The sequence below is a fragment of the Aythya marila genome (genome assembly GCF_965140915.1).
Source record: "Aythya marila genome assembly, chromosome: 2".
Taxonomy (NCBI): domain Eukaryota; kingdom Metazoa; phylum Chordata; class Aves; order Anseriformes; family Anatidae; genus Aythya; species Aythya marila.
In genome coordinates, this window is record NC_139043.1 from 49311345 (window position 1) to 49332968 (window position 21624).

General features: G+C 40.7%; 2 protein-coding genes across 2 annotated transcripts in view; one reads left to right on the forward strand and one right to left on the reverse strand.

The window, feature by feature from the left end:
• KIAA0319 overlaps window positions 1–8183 on the forward strand; it is a 52524-nt gene extending 44341 nt beyond the window's left edge. Inside the window, exons 19-22 of the mRNA XM_082755105.1 lie at window positions 1877–1967; window positions 4251–4342; window positions 5180–5368; window positions 7468–8183. Of these exons, the coding sequence (XP_082611231.1) occupies window positions 1877–1967; window positions 4251–4342; window positions 5180–5358 (362 nt within the window). The 3' untranslated portion in view covers window positions 5359–5368; window positions 7468–8183. The remainder of the gene's footprint in view (window positions 1–1876; window positions 1968–4250; window positions 4343–5179; window positions 5369–7467) is intronic.
• Window positions 8184–11610: 3427 nt separating this feature from the next.
• On the reverse strand, window positions 11611–21563 carry ALDH5A1 (aldehyde dehydrogenase 5 family member A1; the record flags this gene model as incomplete). The annotated part of the gene is made up of 10 exons (XM_082753984.1): window positions 11611–14476; window positions 14671–14729; window positions 15596–15765; window positions 16999–17157; window positions 17523–17666; window positions 18476–18619; window positions 19042–19158; window positions 19444–19614; window positions 21070–21153; window positions 21252–21563. The coding sequence occupies 10 exons, from the start codon at window positions 21561–21563 to the stop codon at window positions 14271–14273; spliced, it is 1566 nt and encodes a 521-aa protein (XP_082610110.1). The 3' UTR covers window positions 11611–14270.
• Between the last annotated feature and the right edge of the window lie 61 nt (window positions 21564–21624).

The following is a 21624-nucleotide window of genomic DNA, read 5'->3' on the forward strand; positions in this document are numbered from 1 at the left end:
CATTCACCGCAACTCCTTGGGCCCAGCCACCCAGCCAGTTTTTTTGCCCAGTGAAGTGTATGCCTGTCCAAGCCATTAGCAGCCAGTTTCTCCGGAAGAATGCTGTGGCAAACAGTGTCAAAAGCTTTACTAAAGTCTAGGTAGACAACATCCACAGCCTTTCCTTCATCCACTAAGTGCATCACCTTGTCATAGAGGAAGATGAGGTTAGTCGAGCAGGACTTGCCTTTCCCGTGTTTACTGAGCCTTATCAACTGGTTGTCCTGTACGTTCTGCAAGATGGCACTTCGATGTTCTGCTCCATAACCTTCCCCAGCACCAAGGTCAGAGTGACAGGCATGTGTTTCCCCTGGTCCTTCTTCCGGCTCTTCTTATAGATGGGCATTACATTTGCTAGCCTCCAGTCAACTGGGACATCCCCTGCTAGTCAGGACTGTTGATAAATGACAGAAAGTGGCACTTCCACCATCTCCCTCAGTACCCTTGGGTGGATCCCATCTGGCCCCATAGACTTTTGTGTGTCTGTGTGGTGTAACAGGTCACTGTTTCCTTGTGGATTATGAGGGCTTCATTCTGCTTCCCATCCCTATCTACCAGCTCAGGGGTCTGGGTACCCAGAGCACAACTCATCTTACTGCTAAAGACTGAGGCAAAGAAGGTGTTAAGTACCTCAGCCTTTTCCTCATCTTTTGTCACTATGTTTCCCCATGCCCCCCCCCCCCCCCCCCCCCCAAAAAAAAAAAAAGCCTTCTGTAGAAAACAATATCTTGGAATTATTTTACTAATGTCTTGAAGTGATAAAGTCTCTATTTTATAGTAGTCTTTATTTTTAGCATTTTAAATATTTTAGGAGCTTGAATTAAAAACATATCACTGTCTGAGTTGTGGGCCAGGGAATTATAAAAACTGTCATTGTCAAGGGAGAGAGTTTGAGACAATTTTGTGCCAGATATAAGGGTTGTTTGATAGTGTGTGTATTGATGAAACTAGACTCTATTTCCCAGGTGCAACTTAATCATGTTGGTATTCTGTGGCATACCTAACAAATCAACTAAGCCAATTTGATATTATATGGGAACTCTCTAATTAAAGTATTTCACAGTTTTAATGTAATTAAATTGGTCTGAGTTGAAGTAGAGCTGAACTTTTAGTACTGTGCAGACTTGGAGACATTTTGCTGGGCAATGCGTGAGCCTTCAGGTAGTTCTGTAGAAATTAATAGGAAATATGCCATTTGCTACAAGCTGTTAAGTAACTGTGGGCCACGTGTCTGGCTGTTAGTGATCAGTGGTTGGTAATTGCCCGAATGAAATGGGACAGTATGTTTTAAGCTTGAGGATGGGGCTTCCTGCAGTCTTGCCTTTAATGCTCTGTTGTTCCATATGCAGTAACAACACTGAAATAGTATATGCATGTGGGAGATTCACATTTCTGCACATCTCTCTGAAACCCTCTTAGATTTTCTAGGATTTAAAAATCTAAACATGTAGGCAGAAGGATCTATCACTAATCAGCTGCTCTCTTATAGTGCTGCTAAAACGACAGAGTACACTTATGCTTGCTTTAGTCAGAGAATGATGGCTGAGGTGGTTACATGGCCATCTTGGCTTCCAGCTCCTATGTAAAATTTGCGTATCCTGGAATTGTAAAAGGGACAAGGTAGAGGAAAAGGTTTGAACATGAGCATTTTCGGTATGGAAACTTAAGAATATTTGAGTATTCTTCTGAGAATATACATGTATGTAGATGCCATGTTCTGGTAAAATCCTGTTGGCACTCTCGATTGCCCAGGATTGGAGAAGTATTTAATAGAAAAGTACTTGAAATTATCCTATTCATATTACTTTATAAAGAAATGTTGTGCTTCTTTTTTCAGAGTGGAGTATACTCTATGTGACTCTATCTGCTTTTATTTTGATTGTGGTCACAATAGGGCTTGCCTGGTTCTGCATCTGCTGCTGCAAAAGGTACATAATACGTTTCATTTTGAGGGGGTGTAACCAACAACTGCACACAGCTGCCACATTTTAGTCCAGTCCCTAGCAGTAAACCACTCAACTTCTTCTCAGACACTTGAGGAGCTTCCTGTAGCTGTTCCTGTGAAGATGTACTTTTTTGAAAAAAGGAGTATCTGTCTGGGACTATGTGTATTCTTCTGCATTTTGAAAAATAAAAAGCCAGTGCTGGAGTATCCTTCAAATTAAGAGCTTATTTGTGGAAAAATGCTGAGTGTGTACTGCATATCTTCCTGGTCTCTTACTGAGTCCTCCAGGTACTCCATGCTAAGAAAGGAGAGGCACATCCTGAAGGTCACTGAGACATGAGTGTTATGGGCCTTGCAAAGGGAGCTGCTTCCAACCTGGTGTCTGTCTTTGACAGGAAAAATGGATGTTTGGGCTGCATCTGGCTGGCAGGCAAGGATAGGAGCCTTGAAAAGCTTCTTTTCTAAGCCAAGAATCTGTCTCAAAATACTTACTTATTCTTTCCTTAAACAGTTTTCCCTACCACTGTATGTCATATTTCCCTCTGCATGTCACTCCCCACATCCTGTTGTCTTTCCTAGTACGCCATTAAGAAATTCTTTAAAGTAACAATCCCTTCAAGTGCTGTCACTAGAGAGTGTTTTTGCTGCTTCACAAAAAAGCACAGTAAAAAGGTATTCAGGTATTATCAAAAATGAGATGCTATGAAAATTTTTCCTGATTTTTAACTTGGTGTAGGGTGTCTTTGGAGCATTTAAGGGATGCTGTTTGAAATGCATTGGACTTGGTATACTGCTTTCCTTTTTTTTATGGTTGAGAGAACAGTGCTGTTAGTGAAAAGGTTTAAATAGAAGTGTATCTCATATCAGCGTGAGGCACAGCCTTGCAGGCTTGTGTGGATTTGATGAGAAAGGGAGTGTTTATGGAGTTCAGCTGCTTCCATGCCTTTGTCTTCATATGTCTTGTGCCAGAATGAGTGCTGAGTGATGCAGATACATGTGAAGAGAGGAGAGCAGGGCTACACAGGACAAGATGGCAAGAGATGCCCTTTGCACCCTTTGCAATGTTGAAACTACAGGAAGAAGATGCAGTTTAGTCCAAATTTTGTCTGGAATTTGGGGATTTTAAAGGCTTTGATAACTTGCCAAATGAAAAATTTTCAAAAGAATGTAGAGGGGAATCCAGGTGGCTGGCTGTTGCTGTGTTGCCATCTGAGAGGTAGCTGCTTCTCAAATATAAAAATTACATCTGACCTGTGGTGTCTGGGAGTGCTTTTTCAGATGTTGTTTGAGTTAAAAACCTTGCCAAGAAAAAAGGCACGTGCTCCCCTGTCCCCTCCCACCCCCACCCCCCCAAAAATATATATAATATATAAATTACATAACATATATGTAATATATATCGTATGAATACTATATATATATATAAGGAAGAATACTGTATATATAAGGAAAGGAAGGAAAATGCCTGAGGTGTGACAGCATTTTCTGGGAGGCGCCTCCCTTTGTTTCATGCATGAAAGCCATTACTTTTACTCTGAAATACTTCAGTTGTTCCCTGTCCATTAAAACAAACAGCCCTGTCTGTTCCTCTAGCTCCAAATCTTTCTACATTCAGTAAGGTAGAAAGCGGAAAGGTAACTCTGGCAAACAGCTAAAACGTAAAGTAGAGATTTGCCACATCATAGAAGTGAATGCAGAAGAAGGATTTAAGTGAGGAAGGACTAGATCAGGATTTCGCTTCAGACCAGTAGTGCTTTGTCCCTGCATATATATGAGGGAGCCAATCTCCATTTTTGACTGGTCTTCTCTGTAAATATAATGAGACAAGCTTTACTTGAGTTCTCTTAGTTTTAAAACAACCAACCAAATAAACAAACAACAACAACATCAAAGATACCTAAACAATTTAGTTTAGGAATGAAAAACTTCTTACAGAAATTTTATTTGGAAACTAATGAGTGTGTCTATCTTGTGCCTAATTAACTGTGTTGAAATTGAACAAACTGAACTCCTTTGGGCTAGGGAAGCAAATCACTCTTTCTTCATCTCTGTATATCAGACAGATCAAGTAAATGCTATCCTCTGGTCCAGATTGTACAGCTGCTTTTTACAGGTGTATACTGGAATAGCTCTTTCTGATTGGAGGTTCTTTCTGAGGCTCTGTATGTGGGGCATGTAGCTATGTGTACAGTAAAGGAGAAGGAGCAGATTTATGTGTGTATGTGTAAGCTAAATATCTTTTTGGTAACTTTTTTTTTTTTTTTAGCAGAAAGAGGACAAAGATAAGAAAGAAAACAAAATATACCATCCTAGATAACATAGATGAGCAGGAGAGAATGGAGCTGAGACCCAAATACGGTAAGAGCTATCTCTTTCACTTGGGGTTTATTTAAGCAGTGAAACTTTAAGCTGTGAACTCATCCACCGACCTTCCAGTCAAGGTTTTTAGTTGGCACTTGCAATCAAAGGGAGCCTGGCAGCTGGAGTACAAGGTTGAGAATGACAGAGGCAAACATAAATGGGGAAATGGCTGGTCAAGAATCACTTCATTTCTTGCATGTATCCTTGGGCTCAAGTAAAGCTCTGAGCTTCTTCATTAACCTTAATTTAAACTATCTAATTGTCCCACAGACTTCTTACATGTAACCTCCTTTCCCCTCACACACACTTTATAATTTGGGTCTGTTTTTATTGGTGCATACAACACTTCCCTCTGGACCATAAGTGCCCTGTTAAACATTAGAGACTTCAGCTGCTCTGTTCAAATACTTTTTAATTTACCTTATTTCAGCTTTTAGCAAGGGAAATACTGGAATGCAGGGAATTAATATCATCCTTAGAAATTGCTGTCCTAGAAAGATAGATGTAACATTTCAGTAAAAATCATGACCTTTCATTACCAGTCACTTAAATCAGGTAGCTGGGTAAACAAGCTAGTTCCCAGATTCAGGCTATTAGAATTGTATGGCTTTTCAGAGTCATAAACCAGTGGGGCTACACTGAGGTCAAAAGAGTATGTCTGACACTGTTATACCTCCTTGACCAGCTTTTGACATAGGTAGTGGTAATGGGTGGACTGCAGAGAGTGTTTTCAATTATTTTTCATATCTGAGCAGAGGATATGATGATTAAGTTGTTAATAGTGAAAGCTTTCTAATGAGCTTGTTTTGCCTTTTTTTTTGGTTTGTTTGTTAGGTATAAAACACAGGAGTACAGAACACAATTCCAGTCTGATGGTCTCCGAATCAGAGTTTGACAGTGATCAGGACACTATCTTCAGCAGAGAAAAGATTGAAAGAGAGAATCCTAAAACCCTCCTGAATGGATCAATCAGAAATGGAGTTTCTTTCCACTACAACTCCAAAGACAGATAACTGAATGAGGGTAAAACACAAAACGCACTGCTCCAACACATCTAAAACATGTTGTACCGTTTCTGTTTTTCCAAATCAAAAGCTTTCTAAAATATCAGGTAATTGCAGGTGAAAGAGTAGATTTCTAGCATGATGGTGGGAAAGGGCAGAGGAAGTATTTTATGGTCTGCTAACTCCTGTTGCCACTACAACGAATAAGGAAAAGCATGTTTTATTTCTCACATGTTACTTGCTGATATTTGTGTGAACTTCAAAAAGATGTTTTTCTTGTATCACTGCTACAAAACTAGCCAGGGCTGTTACGCCACTAACAGTGGTAATTGAGATGTATATAAATTTGTATCCTGTACTCTGGTCTTCTTCTCAGAGGATCAATGGGGTTATGAAGGTGACCTAAAATAGCAAAAACCAACATTATGTCAGTTCTGCTAGAGCTATAGAGAGCAGTATGTGACTGCAGGTTCCATCTTAATTTTCAGTTTAGATCAGGAACACGGAAGGAACATTTGTAGTGTTTTTTTTCTCTCTGAATGTGATTCATGACTTCCTTTTCTAGGGTAGTGATCATCAGATAAAAACATTTGTTTTTAAAAGAGGTTTGCAATCTAGCAGTTGTACTGAGCTGTAAACTAATGTGACAAATCTGTGCCCTGTGGGATGCAGTGTTCTCTGTATTTACATGAAAGGTATGATGTCTGCAGGGAAGTCCAACCTTAGGTTGCTTCTATAATGATGAAAGTTACTTTTTAACATCTAAATGTCTTTTAAAGACCTCCAGGGATGGTGAGTCCACCACTTCCCTGGGCAGCCCATTCCAATGCCTCACAACCCTCTCAGTAAAGAAGTTCTTCCTAATATCCAACCTAAAACACCCCTGGTGCAACTTCAGCCCATTCCCCCTCGTCCTGTCACCAGGCACATGGGAGAATAAACCAACCCCCACCTTGCTACAGTCTCCTTTAATGTACTTATAAAGAGTGATGAGGTTGCCCCTGAGCCTCCTTTTCTCCAGGCTGAACAAGCCCAGCTCCCTCAGCTGTTCCTCGTAGGACTTGTTCTCCAGACCCCTCACCAGCTTCGTCGCCCTTCTCTGCACCCGCTCAAGCACCTCGATGTCCTTCTTATAGTGAGAGGCCCAAAACCGAACATAGTACTCGAGGTGCGGTCTCACCAGAGCCGAGTACAGGGGGACAATCACTTCCCTAGCCCTGCTGGCCACACTGCTTCTTATACAAGCCAGGATGCTGTTGGCCTTCTTGGCCATCTGAGCACACTGCTGGCACTTGGACCCTGCACTTAACCTTGTTGAACTTCATGAGGTTGGCTGTCTCTTAATCACCTCTGTGTCTTCTGTATATTTCCACTTAACTTCCAAGAGGATCTGTTCCATGATCTTATCAGGCACTGAGGTGAGGCTGACCGGTTCCAGTAATGTGATTAGTCCCACCAAGTTTCAGCGATAGCAGTTAGGTCACAGCTTTCCATCTGCACAGTGGCTGCCAACTCCTACTTTTTGTTACCTATGCTGCATGTATTGATATACAGGCACTTTAGTTGTGCTGTTGACAATGTCACCTTTTTAGAGGAACAAGTCCTAATTCCATTAAGGCATTTCACAGGTGTTTCTCTGTTGGTACATAAGAGTCAGCGCATGTTAATATGTTCTTTTTTACTCGAAACTCCATCCCCTTCCCCTGCGAAGTCATGCTGCCGGGGGTTGCCCTGCTGGGCAGAGAAGACATAGATAATTCTGACCTCTAGGTATAGAAGTGAGGTATACGGAATTAATTCTTTGCTCAGAGGGCAGTGAGGCACTGGCACAGGCTGCCCAGAAAACTATGGGTGCCCCATCCCTGGAGGTGTTCAAGGCCAGGCTGGATGGGGCTTTGGGCAGCCTGATCTGGTGGGTTGGAAGGGACCTCTAAGATCGTCTGATTCCAACCCCCTGCCTCTTAAGCTGTGATGCATGGCCACCATTTTCTTTCAGCAGGTCACAGTCTCCTGGAATTTCAAACTTCTTAAGAAACTTTTCCGTGTTCTTTGAACCTGAAGGACATTAATTGCTTCTGTTGCAACATCTTTCTCATATTCTTTGTGTTTCTTCTGCAGGAGCTGGGAACCCAAATACTTGACTGCAGTAGATCTGATCTCCCCACCAAATGCTGAGATCCAGGGCTTCACACCACATACAGGCCTCTCACATACTACAGGAATACATTCTTCTTACAGTAAGAAGACTCAACGGGACAAACTTCAGCCAGCCCTTAATATTATGTTCTATATTCTTTACAGCTTTTTCTTCCACAGCATCTTTTCTTTACTGCTTCTGCTAAATATCTAGTGTGCCTTTGTCTATGAACTTAACTTTTAGTACATGTCAGCGCAGTCAGCATCCTTCAGTTTTATGAAGTCAGTCACTTGTGTATTGGGTTTATTTTATGTTTTTAAAGCCTGGTGCTGAAGCCTAGGAGATGATTCTTTCAAGGAATTAAAAAAAATTTCTCCCACATGGACACACTTACTGTGGGCTTCAATCTTCAGATCAGTGGCAAGCTCATGTACCGTGAGAATGTCTGCACAATTTGTCCAAATATTTCTCACTCTTCACAAGTAAGAAGCTAGTCTAATGTTTCTTATTGCTTAAAGCCTTACCAAGTTGAAGCTGCTTACTGAATTCTGTTCTCTAGATGACACTTTGACATTTTAGTGGCTAACAGTATTTTTAGCTGTGTTTTGAAAGCTGGATTTTTGAGCAGCTTCTAGTTCTACTGGTTTAATTCTTCCATATCCTTGGAAGGAAAAGTCTTTCATCATACATAATACCAGGCTTACTATTAGTATGAAACTTGCACCAAAGTTTAAAATAACGGTTTCTGGCTCTACGAATTTGTGATATCACATTAGTTTCATTTGGCCAAGCATGATTTTGTCAAGAATTTAGGAGTGTATAAAGCAAGCCTTTATCTCGATTCAGTGTAATATTTATTTCTAGAAATATTGTTTTCCTAGACTTTCCTAGAGCATGTCAGGTAGAAGGAAGGGGTAGGAAAGTTAACTCTTAAGCTGAAAACGCTATGGCAGAATTCAGGACTGCTGCTAGCTATCTGTTTTGGGTTATGATGGTTTAAGCCAATACTCAGTCCTCACATTTCCACACAATTTTCTTTTATGCACAGATTGCTGGCATCCCCTTTCTGAAATAGGGATGTACTGCATCCCAGCAGTCTCCTCTGCTCTTCTGAGATACAGCTTGATATGTAGGGTGCAAAGTCCATTGAAAATAAAGAATAAATTGACAATTTAGCACTGGTAAGATGCTCTCTTAGTAGGTAGTGTGCCAATACTTAGAGTGCATCATAGCCTTGGTGCAAGTACTTGATTTTCACTTGCATCTTTGTTCTATGTTTATAGGTGCTGATACATGCACAAGTAGAGGTTGTCCAGCTATGTAAAAAGGCTGACTTCATTGCATTTTCAGAAGGGAATATATTTGGAAAAAAACTTCCTTGCCATTACTGCCTGACGAGTTAATCATGTTCAGTACTCAACACTGCCATGCTGCAGTTTTGTGTTTTTAATTTTTCTTAACCAAAATACAGCTGCTGTACAAACTGAAACTTACTTGGGCAAGTCTGCTGAAGTGCACATACAAAGCCTCTTGTCCTCTGGTTCAACCATTCATTTTAACTGAGTAGACTGCTGAGAAACCCAAGCAAAATGTGAAGTCTAGTTATAGAGGCGTTTACTTGGGGAGGGGAAAAAAAAAAGGTTGTTACAGTTTCATGTGTGAGAATACACTTTCAGCTGCATTCTTTCAGGTAAACAGGAGTTAAGCATCTCCCTCTGACAGACATACAGCTACTCATCAAGTACCTGTTCTGTGCTGTCGGATGTGGTTGCTTTTATGATTTTTTTTTTTCTTGTTTTGTTGCAGCAAACAAAAGGTTCAAGTTCATCATGTGTGTATTTCTTAAGACTGTAATAATGTTCTTGAAATAATTTTCTTAGGCAAATTTCCTATTACTCTTTTAAGCCTCACGTGAAACTAGTTTTGCTCCTCAATATACTGATAATGGGCTGTAGTCAGCTGGAGCATTCAGATGGCAGTTACAAAATGACAACTACTTTAGTCTTTTGAGCCATTTTTATGAGGATTCAGAGAGGAAAACCTTCCTATGAAAGAAGGGAAACAGGGTAGAAGTGAATTAGTTTCTTAACATCAGCTATGGCCTAGTATTGGTCCATAACTAGAATACTACTCCCCTGCCTCTGCAGCAAAAACAAAACAACAAAAAAACCCTATTTCATACAGTTTTTAGGTCCTGAACTCCCTGTGGCAACCTTGAAGCTGAGAAATAAAAATGAAAACAAACAAAACTTGATTTTGCATAGGTTACGTATCAAGTGCAGATGAGCCACAAATCAGTAGTTTGTCTCTGTATGGAAGCACTTCTCCCTGTGGGTGGATGGGTGAGCTATTGCAGATTTTATATGAAGAATCTGTTTCTAGAAAGTGTTACTTATTGCAAATGAGAATTTATTGTAACTGGAACTATTTCTGAGCTGAAACTATTACATTTATGTAACTATTAGTTAAATAAAAAATAAAGTTTTGTCTCTCCTTCTGAGAACTTGTTTTAGATGTGGTGTTGTGTATTGGACTAAACACTCAAGCTGAGCTAAGAGAGACAAGCTTCATAGCATAGATTAAATCTGTATTCACAAAAGCAGTGCAATATCTGATCCTTTGCCTTGCTATTGACATATAGGTATTGACATATAGGTATCCTTTTGCAGAAAGATGGCATAATTCAGTACATCAGGGAGCAGAAAAGCTCTTTTACTGCAGCTCCCAGAGTTCCCACGTTCTGCTTGTCTTTGGTGTAATTGGCTGTACGTGAGTATTCACCAGCTGTCTTGAAAATGTGGCAGGTTGAGCAGTCTTGAGGTTTATTCTGTAGCAAATGCAGTGTTCCACTCTAAGTACAGTGGCTGCTTTGTGGTAATCTGTGGTGCTAGCGTGCAATATAACCCAAAATATCCCTGCAAACTAGGGGTAGATTATGCTGCCTGTTCCTGAATGAGAAAAGAATCTATACATTGGTGTCTGTAAAGCTTGTGCTAAATCCTGATGATAAAAGGTACTGTGAGATTCAAGTGTCCCTCCCTAAGGAGAAACACAACATAAAAGCAACTTTTATAGTGCATTTGGATACATAGTGTCACGTTGCATTTCTTACATTCATAAACTTGACTCCTACAAGGGAATACCAGTTGCTGAATAGGTTGAGATGCGTCATGTCCTTTACTGGAGAATGGAATCTGTCCATTTGTTATTGGGGTGTAGGTTTTAGTAGTAGCAGCAGCCTCCCCATTCCCCTGAAGTAGGCTGGTGAAGGCCTCGAATGTGTGCAACAGAAAGCACAGCAGCAGCTCTGCTAAGGTGCTTCAGAAGTCAGTGGCACAATGAAAAAACTGTTTGCTACATGCTCACACCAACTTCTTGTGACTTCTTGTGTCTTGGAAGGCCCTAGACAGAAGTTCTGACAAGGAACACTAAACAAGTGCTAAAATTTTACTTAAACCTTCTGACAGCTGTATGTAAATCTTTGTAAGCTTTCTATAAGCATTAGGGCTAGGATAAAGGACACAATCAGTTACACACAGAACTGCCAGTTAGTGAGATGGTTACTTCAATACGAAGTTAACTGGATATTATTTTTTTTTTCTTTTTAACTTGCAGGATTGCCTGACTCCTAATACTATGTGCCTGTTGGTTTTAGAACAGTATAAACTATTTTACAGTTCGCAAACCATTGCATTCTGCAAAGCTTGATTATGAAAGCATTTAATTATACAAGCATAAAATGTGTTTTTAAAAATTGCCATGGACATATAATAGGCCACACGATTCCAGCCTGCTTAAGCGTTTACTTAAATGCCACGATGTTAGTGATAAGTGGTAATGAAGAATAAGAACCAGCTACTCAAAATTAAATACTAGATATTGGTCAAACTTTAAATACTTTTGAAATACTTCTGAGTAGCACTGGTTTTTTTGTTTTGTTTTGTGTGTGTTTTTTTTTTTTTTTTTTTTTTTTTTTACCTCTACTGGCTTGGTGTTACATCTGAAGAACATCTGGATGCTGAGAAGTCTTTTTTTTTTCCAGTGCTAAAGTTGGCACAACAAAATTTCTGTAGAAATCTGAGGGTCTAAATGTAATGTAGTTACTGTCACTGTCAGTTCAACAATAAATACGGTAATGAGCCACACAATCCAGTGCTTTCACAGAAGTTATTTATTAACTGAAAATATTTTTCCATCGCAGTTTTAGTATCCAGAAATTGCTGAACTATCACAAATGTAATCAACATAACTGAGGTGTAAGAATTCAAGTATACGTTTTGTTAAAGAATCACAGCTTTTGCTTTGAAGACAACTTCAAGATTATTCTGTGCTTACTGATGTAGACGTTACTGACACAAGGATGCTATGCTGGAATCCTACCACAATTCAATCTAGACAAAGGCTTTTTCAAAGCCTATATACATTATTAATTACGTTTTGTGCTTGTTATCAGGCATAGTAAAAAAAAAAAAAAAAAAAAAGCTAGGAAAAAAGTAAACATTTACTCATTAATTTTAACAGTGCTATTCTTAGAAATACATCGAGATTTTAAATGCACCAACGCATCAAATCACTAATTTTTACAATTAATAGAGCAGCCAGCTAAAAAGCTTATCCTCCAACTGCACTGTCCCAAGAAGTACACCTACATTCAGAACTGCACTGTCATATAGCATTAAATGAGATTTCTTTGCCCTCATACTGCAGATCACATGCAGACAATTTTAAGTCTGTGCAATTAAAGTGGCAGATATTCCAATCTGTGTAGAACATCCACAACTTTGCCTGAACCATTGTGTTATTCGTACCCAGACACCAAGTTATGGCCTTTTTCAGACTCGTTACACTTTCCAGTAAGAAATAAAAAATGTATTGGCAGCCAAAGCTGGCGAAGAGCTCCCCGTCCCACATCCTCATATTCTCTAAATTCAGGTAGCCTATGTGCTCAGTAGTGTAGTCTCAGAGGCTGGGTGGACATTTTCTTGCAATTAGTGTAGGTAGAAGTTGGCTATCCTTTTTTGTTCTTGGAAAAAAAGACAAATGTACTGCAACTGGTAACAGTATTAAATCCTTACTATCTTAAACATGCATTTATTTTTGGTGCATTGGAAATGCTTGGAAGGGCAGTAAGTGTTCTCTACCTGTCCTTCAACTGGCAGGATGCACATATACTCATTTACTGACAAGTAATGTCTTACATACAAACATCCACCTGGTCTCAAGTGTTAGATAAATATAAACATAAAAAAATATTTAGAAATAATAAGCACCAGTCAATGCTACCTCATGTGCGCTTTAAAAAACCCTGTGAAACTCAGCTCTGGATCTTCTTTCATCAAAGTCTTATTTTTGCTTCATTGGATAAAATATCTTAAAATAGCCCGTTTCATAGGGTACATTCATTAGGAAGAAGTGGTATGTCATCTTCCATTTTTTTCAGTAATTAATGGTTAAAATCACACCCTATAATTTAAGTACAGGAAACAGAATTTCTTCTCCTTAGTCTCTGCAGCATTGATTTATTTGCCAAATTAGCATTGCACTTTTTTTTTAAATGCTTAAAGTCTCATTGAACTAATAACATTTAAACAGTACTGTTTGTTTCATATTAAGGATTCTTTAAATTATCCTTAAAGATAACAAAGTAATGAGGTTATGGGTAAAAGTTTCACCTATAGTCATTTTTAAGTCCTCATTAGACGACAAGTTAGCCAATTTTAAAGGTTTTTGTACCTTCCTCCTTAAAGGTTATTTTCCTGTGTGACCACAAATCTGATTCAAGGCACAAAGCCCAGAGGAACTGAACCATCTATCTGCTCCTGTCCTTTGGAGGTGGTGGGTAACATTCTAGACACCGAGCAACGTTTACATCAGTGACCTTCCTTTTACAAAAGGACATTCTTTTCACAGAAGGGAGTTAAGTGTATCATCATGTCACCACTTGGAATTCATTCACACAGCCCTTTCAGTGTCCCCTGACAATTCTGTAAGTTATTCCTGCAACCATGCATCCTATCTTCCTCCTACTAGTTACTAACCCAGCAACTCTTTTGTCCTTTGCTGATGTTTTCCCAGGACAGCTAGAACACTCATACGTACCCAACAAAGGGGTTCGATCCCAAACCTGTAAGCTGTTAAACACAAATTACAGCTCTTTGCTCAGAAGCCCAGAGCTTAACAGCTGGCAGCTCTGCAGCCAGCATTAACACGCACTGACAAAGCTGTACTTTCACCTGCATGAACTCCTAGCAGTAGCTAAAAGACGCTCCTCACCTTTCAAAAGCATCAGATTATCCCACAGTTAAAAAGAGACATGCCTGCTTCTAAAAGAAAGTTACATAACCACATTAGAAAATGCTGGTGTTTACACAAAACTCTAAAGGGAGTCTGCCATCCTCAATGCTTCCCACATCCTACACACACTCAAGCAGGCAACAACAAATGGTAGTCAGCTTTCCCCTTGACACACAGGCTATGATCTATTTTCACAATGCAGAAGTCTCCAAGTCCTGCCAACTACACAGGGGTAATCTAAGGGTAACAGATGTGCATTCCTCCCTGCTCCTTGTTAGAGATAATGGGCACTGTGATTACATTGCTGAAAAACAACGTAGAAACATGTAAAAACGTGGCAGCACAGAATGTTGTATCTCTACACATACAGAACAGGGTTACTTAGTTTTGAAGAAGGTAAATGTTGCATTCATAACATATTTCTCGTTCAAAAAGCTTTTAAAACTACAACGCTTTTCCAAAATGTTGAGGTTGTGCTTTCTGAAGATTTTTATAAGCCTCCAAAGCAGACATATTTTATTTCTAAGTATTCATCAATGCCATACTTCGAACCTTCTCGTCCTAAGCCAGACTGCTTTACTCCACCAAACGGACTCTCCACTGAGGAGACTATGCCTTCATTTACACCAACCATTCCAACTTCCAGCTGCTCAGCAACTCTCCAGATCTGAGCTGGATCTTGGGAGTAGAAATATCCTGCCATGCAGAAACAGAGGTACAGAATAAAAAAAAAAAAAAAAAAAAAAAAAGAGTCAGAAGGAACAATTGCAGAAGACTGAAAAAGATACTTCTTGACACGATGTCCATCATTTCATTAAAAATTGTTACCCCCTTAACATTGAATCTTATCAAAAACCTCAATAGTGTATTTATCTAAAAGGGTGGCTTACCTGCTAAACCCACATTGGCTGCATTTGCTATGGCAATAGCTTCTTCTTCAGTGTCAAATCTGTTAATATAAAGAAAAAAATAGAAATGAAGCCTGCAGTTCATCTACCATCTTGCTCACTTACTGTGAAGAAGCAGCTTTATCAGAAATAAGTCAATGTGCAGTTTTTTCCAAAAATGTATTTTCAGTATCTATTTTAATTTTAAAGCAATGGAGGAGTTTCTACCACTTACTTTAAATTAAAGTAGTTAAATAATTAGGATTGCCTTTATCCTCCATAGATACTGGTAGCTAAACCTTTACTTCCTATGGGTTAGCTCACTCATTTCCTCAACTACACAAGCACTCTCCGCTATGACAGATGACCTACCCTATCATGTTCTTCTGTCATATCCAATCATTCTGGATGGAGGCAGGGAAGGTTTTAAGGAGCAAAAAGAGCTACAGAGCTATGCCATCCTCAGTCAGAAAAGCAGGGCTAGCAAATCATGACAAATTGCAGGCTCCTGCCTCCCCCTTCATTCTGCAAAACACGAAATTTGTGAGAGTTCTGCTGTTACCTGCCCCAGCTTAATTGCTGATGCAATTTAAAAGAAAACCATTTTTGAAAAGCTGCAGAGACTTAAATCAGGTCAAGAGAAAAATAAACAGGCTAGATGTGCACAGTAAGTTTCCACATATTTACCACAGTCTTACATTACATGACTTAGCTTAGTGATATGGTTTAGTGGAGGACCTGTTAGTGTTAGGTCATAGCTTGGACTAAGTGATCTTGCAGGTCTCTTCCAACCTAGATGATTCTGTTATTCTTATTCGGCCTCAGAAAAATAACTTTTGGCAAGCAGTCATTCAACTCTTATTCATTCAAAACAATATGTCATTCTTTCTTATTGCTGTATTTAAATCTGGAAAATGAATGGTCTTACTTGATAACTGGTGCTAAAGGGCCAAATGTCTCCTCTTGTGTGCAAAGCATTTTTGTTGTAACATTACTCAGTAATGTTGGCTCAAAGAAATTCTTCCCCAAGCTGTGTCGTTTCCCTCCAGTCACAATTGATGCTCCTTGAGAAACTGCATCATTAATATGTCTCTCAACCTGAGGTATGCAAAACAAAAATTTCAATGCTAGGACTTAAAAATGAATATCAATATATTTTACACTGAATAAATAATACTCTCCAGTATTAAAGAGAAGACTTTGAAGAGAGGTTTATACATTGCAGAAGACTATTTGCAATGTTACTTAAAATTTCTCTTGAATTAAACTATGAGTATGGCCCAAGCATCACATACATTCACCTCTTCTACTGAAATGAAAGGGTTACAAATAACGTGAGAAAAGTCTTTGCAGGACTGAGCAGTACACCTGATATCCATGATCAGGGACTGTCCAAACAGAAGTACATGACTGTCATTTAAAGAGAAAGACAACAGAAGTAAACTTTCAAGATGGTACTGGCAAAATCATTTTCCACTCCTGTACATCTACAATTGAAAAGTAATGAGAAAACTAAATAGTCTCAGTGTAAAATACAGTCCTTTGAAGTAACAAAACGGCAGTTACGTGACTACAGTGCTTGCTCCGTGTGCACAGACATGTGATATACACAATACTTTTGTGATGCACATAGGGAAGGAATTTCATTACATCCATGTGTTTTATCCTTTGTCTAGCAAACAGTTCTGAGTATTTTCACATCCCAGTATTTTATGCACAGGAAGAGTCTGACAGCATTCATGTATAATGGGATTGAAATCAAACCAGCATATAAGCGAGCCATAGTATCTTAGCAAGTATGAACCACATAATTCAATAATCCTTAAACTTAGGAAGGGTGAAATATTATAGAAAATGTTACTTATCACTGGAGTCATGAGTCATACAAACCAGAAAACCCGAGACATGCATAGAAGATTTCAAATGATTACAGCATTGAGTGCTCTGGTATTTTTAACCTCAGTGTGTGATTTTGCTTAGCTTTTGCTAGAGGCCCTGGTCTCCAAGGCCAGTTCTCAATCACAATGCTTCAGAATTGTAGAATCACCACCAAACTCTCATGGTGTATCACATTTCAGTAAATGTTCTTCTTGAGGACAGGAAATAATTAGGGAGAATCATTCCCTCCTAAAGGAGGAATCTCTTTTACATTAACTGGCCACATCTGTTCCTCTACATACACACGTGGGTTTGGAGGAGGCAACTAGCTCCCAGCCACACTGCTAATTCTTTCTAACAAAAAACTTGAAAAAAGTTAAATACAGTTCCAACGTTACCTTATGGATCATGAAAAGGAAATAAAGGTATCAAAATGAAATCTTTTATTTGTACCTTTTCTACTGCTTTTTCATTAATTAGTGGCCCTTGGGTAGTATTTGCATCAAATCCATTTCCAACACGTAGCTCGCTCCTTATGGCTTTAGCAAACTTTTCCACAAATTTGTCATGGATTCCCTTTTGCACCAGGAAACGGTTTGTACAAACACATGTCTGAAAATAAACATGAAAAGGAAAAGCAAACAGTAGTTTATATTGTATTTCGTTATGAATTCATACTGGCTTTCATGCCACAATGTCGGGTTACTACAGTTACTGCAGCCTATTTTGATTACTACAGTCTCTCAAAAGTAACAGCCATTTATCTTTCTATGTCCATGAAAGTATGAAAAAAAGGGATTTTACTACATTGTTATTTGGACTTAAGTGCCCAGAGCCATGTGTGGCCCCAAGCATCTCTCTCTTCACAATGAATTGTTCTATGCTTTCCCTTTACATAAGATAGTTTATTTATACAGCTTAAACTATATGTACAGCTCTTCTCCTTCCAGAAACAAAGACAAAATGGTTACTCTTACCTGTCCTGAGTTTCTAAACTTAGAAGCAAGGGCTCCTGCCACAGCACGGTCCACATCGGCACTGTCAAACACTATAAAAGGAGCATGCCCTCCAAGCTCCATGGAAACTCGCTTCACGGTGCCAGCTGCATGCTTCAGCAGTATCTGAGGAAACATGGAAACCTGTACCTCTACCAGAGGTAAACTATGGAACCACAGAGCTTACAGCTAGAAGGCAGTGAAAAGCTACCTCTGGCAGGAAGTTAATCTGCATCTTCTCTTTAATGCTAGGCCATCTTTTTTGTCCCATCACAAATACAAGGACTAATTTCACTCATTAAAATCTTGAGAGACCACATTCTGGCCAAGAAATAATGAAGAAAAGGATTTTCATCAACTTCAGGTCAGGCTTTTATACACTAATATTGTCACTTGTTTGCTTGTTCAATTCCTTTTCACGAATAGAAATCTTGACACAATTTTCCAATATATGACAAAATTTGGGATTAAGATTTGCCTTAGGTATCACAGTTTTTCTTACAGAGATGCAAGTGTTATAAATGGCCCAGAGGCAGACAGGACTGTTCTTTATGGACACGAATTGTTAAAACATTCCTAACACAAGGGTCTCACTTCTCTAAGAATTTCTTTCAGCCAAACAGCACCTTTGAAATTCAGTTTCAGCATTCTTATTAGTATGCTGTCACAGTATGATATGTAACACGAGCATCTTATACAGAACTGTTCAGGTTATAATTTAATGAGGGACAATTATGCAGAAGTTGTACATAGACATCCTTCTATGAAGTACTGACACCAAAATAAATACAGTATCTCAACAAATACACACATATTTAGACTGTCTGCATACAGTAGCCAGAGGAGAAGGCTCTATTGGGAAGCACACATTTTCCCCTACCTTTCCAGTACAACCACAGTAATAATCTTCAAGGATATTCTGCGCACTTATGTACCTTTCCTGTTTCAGTGGAGCCAGTAAAAGATATTTTGGCTACCAATGGATCAGTGCACAAGACTTCCCCTACAGCTGCTGCCTGTTGTCTGGAACAAGGAACAACATTATACACTCCTGCAGGAATTCCAGCCTGGTTTGCAAGCTGCAACAAGAGAAACAGAATTTGCATTATCAGTGCATTTTGTATTAGGAAGAGTCCTTTATGTTTATTGTTTTGATGAAATCAGTCTGCAAGCCAGTAAGAGCCCAAGGTGCACAGCACAGCTAACAGACGCCACGTGGTTAGGAGCACAGCTTCACTCACGTTTAAGCCAAAGGAAGGATATGAAGATGTTTCTTGTGGCTCAATGGCCAGGTACGCGTTTAGGCTCTAGACCGTATTACAGGCAACTTCCAAAGATTTCTAATGAACTAAAACCTCTGAATCAATTCAGCCAACTTGTCCTTTCTTCATGTATGCAGTTGGCTACAGTTACCAGCAAAGGCCATCTGACTCCCTATTTATGGGCTCTTATTTACAGCTTCAGTCCGTTATTAATGTAAAGCCTAGCATAAAAAGCTCACCTCTCCAAGAGCTAATGCTGATAAAGGTGTATCCTCTGCGGGTTTCACTACTACTGTACATCCAGCTGCCAGAGCTGCACCAACCTTCCGGGTAATCATAGCACTGGGGAAGTTCCACTAGGATGAGAGAAAAGAACAATCAAACTTGGGGACATCTTTCCTCCTGTTTTTGTGGAAGTAATAGGTGTTTTATGCAGTTAGATGGTTGCCTAAACAGACCTGCATGATGTGCTTTGTCCTAGGTGAACATTTGAAAGTACTGCCAATTCAGGAATAAGCAGGCACAGGGATAGAAATGAAACTTTACAGGGATGTTTCCTGAGGCAAGAGGAGCCATAAAGCCCCATGCCGTGGGCTGAGCTGAAAACCTCTGTATGATCTGCAAAAATCAGCTGTACTTACTGGGGTGATAATAGCTGCCACTCCCACTGGCTGTTTCAGCACCAGGATTCTTCTGTCTTTTGCAGATGCTGGAATGACATCACCATAAACTCGGCGCGCTTCTTCTGCAAACCATTCCAGAAATGAGGCAGAATATAGGATTTCCCCCTGTGCTTCTTTCAGAGGTTTTCCCTTTGATTAAATCAGATTGAAGATACGCTGTAAGTGGCAGACTGAAGCAATACAAATAAATTTAGGTCATTCCAGAGTTCTTTTCAGAATGCTTTATAATCCTGTGTCATATATACTGCAGTCTCCGGAAAGGACTTGATATGATTTCACCACCAATAGTTATGTGGTTTCAACATACAGTCATTATATAGCCAGTGCTTTGACTGTGGTGCCCAGATTTGTACCTGCACTAGATGAGGAGCTGGGACAGCACATTTTACAACTTTGTGAAGTGTTATTTACACACGCTGCAGTTAGCTGCTACCACCATTCTGAAGACGATACAAATCATGGCAAAAGTTAGAAGTTTATGTCAGGGACCATTGTTTTGGGGTGTATTACTTTGCAGCACCCACCTCCAGGTACGGTCCTGTGGACTGAGTGAGCATTTGCTGTTGGAATGTAACAGAGAAGCTGCTGTGGTAGCTTCCAGCATGGCTTTACTCAAAAGGATGCCTGCCTGTGAATTTGCAGACTGCTCTGTGATGCAAAGCAAAACACGTTAAGTGACCAGGAGATTTGCTTTAATGGTACGGTCACTCTGATACAAAATAAGATGCTGATGCAGACATAACTCATGTCTTACAAGTTTCAGTGAAACCACTTTCACTTGAAGAGGCCAAGCCACAGATGCTGTGCATGTTTAACAAGGGATATTGTCATTATTGCAGTTATTAATTACTTGTCAGATGGCTTCCCGGTCCTTAATAGAGAATGCAGTAAAAAGAAGCTTCCAAGAACCACAGCCTATGATTCCCAGCAATCCCAGCAATGCTTGTCCTGCCTTATTTTCAGGACTGTATTTCTGGACACATCCTTTCTAGCTACTTAGTAACCTTGTTTCGCTACATATGATTAGGCATAAACTATAAAATCTAACCATTAATTTCAAGCAATACAAGAGAGAGAAAAAAAAAAAAAAAAAAACAACTTTTATTTCACATACTAAGGGACAAAAACAGTATTTATGCTACCTTCCCTTTTTAAATGCATGAAACTGAAAAAAAAAACCAAAAACAAAAACAACAAAACATGATGATTTCTGCCCTTACGATGACAGTTTAGGTTTCTGTATGCCTCTGCACAGCATAGGTCTGATTCCAGCCATGTTTCTAGGTACTGTTATTTATCAAAACGTAAGTGTGGTGTAAAAAAGGTGGTGTTTGAAACATTATCCATCGGCCTAAGAGAGCAGCGTGAGTGCACAAGGAATAGTCTCGGCTCAACTAAAACTTAAAAGCAAATAAGGCCTTTGGGGCTGTTTAGGGGCACTCATAACCTAAGGAGAAGACCAGAACCGCTCGGCTGTGCGGTTGTAGGCACAGCTGTAGGGCAAAGCAGCCCCTCTGCAGAGGGACCCCGCGGCTCCCCCTCCCTCTTTCCTTCCCTCTCTCCCTCCTTCCCTCCCTCGCTCACGTTCTCCGCCGTTATGATCGCGGCCAGCTCGTCCTTCCTCTCCACCATCAGCTCGTACCACCTGCGGAGGAGGCCGCTCCTCTCCTGCGGGGACACAGGGGCTGCGCTGTGCCGCGGCGGGGCGCTCCGGCCCGGGCCCGCTCCCCCACACAGCGCTCCCCCCCCCCCGGCCCCCCGCTCACCTTGGCGGCCAGGCGGCCCCAGGCGGCCCCGGCCCCGTGCGCCGCCCTCACGGCTTCCCTCGCCTCGGCCGCGCCGCAGTCGGCCACGGGGCCCAGCTCCTGCCCGCTGGCCGGGTCCCGCACGGGGAAGGCCGCGGGTGCCTCCAGCCAGCGGCCGCCCACCAGCCCGCCCCGCCGCACCAGCCCGCCGGGCAGCGCCCCGCTGCCGCTGCCGCTCCGAGCCGGGACCGGGACCGGGGCCACCGGGGTCCGCAGCAGGAGGAGGCGGCGAGAGGCGAAGGCAGCGGCGCGGCGGGGCAGGAGGCTCGCCATGGCCGCACGGCTCCGGGGGAGGAGCCGCGGAGCAGCGGGGCGGGATGAGGGGAGGCGAGGG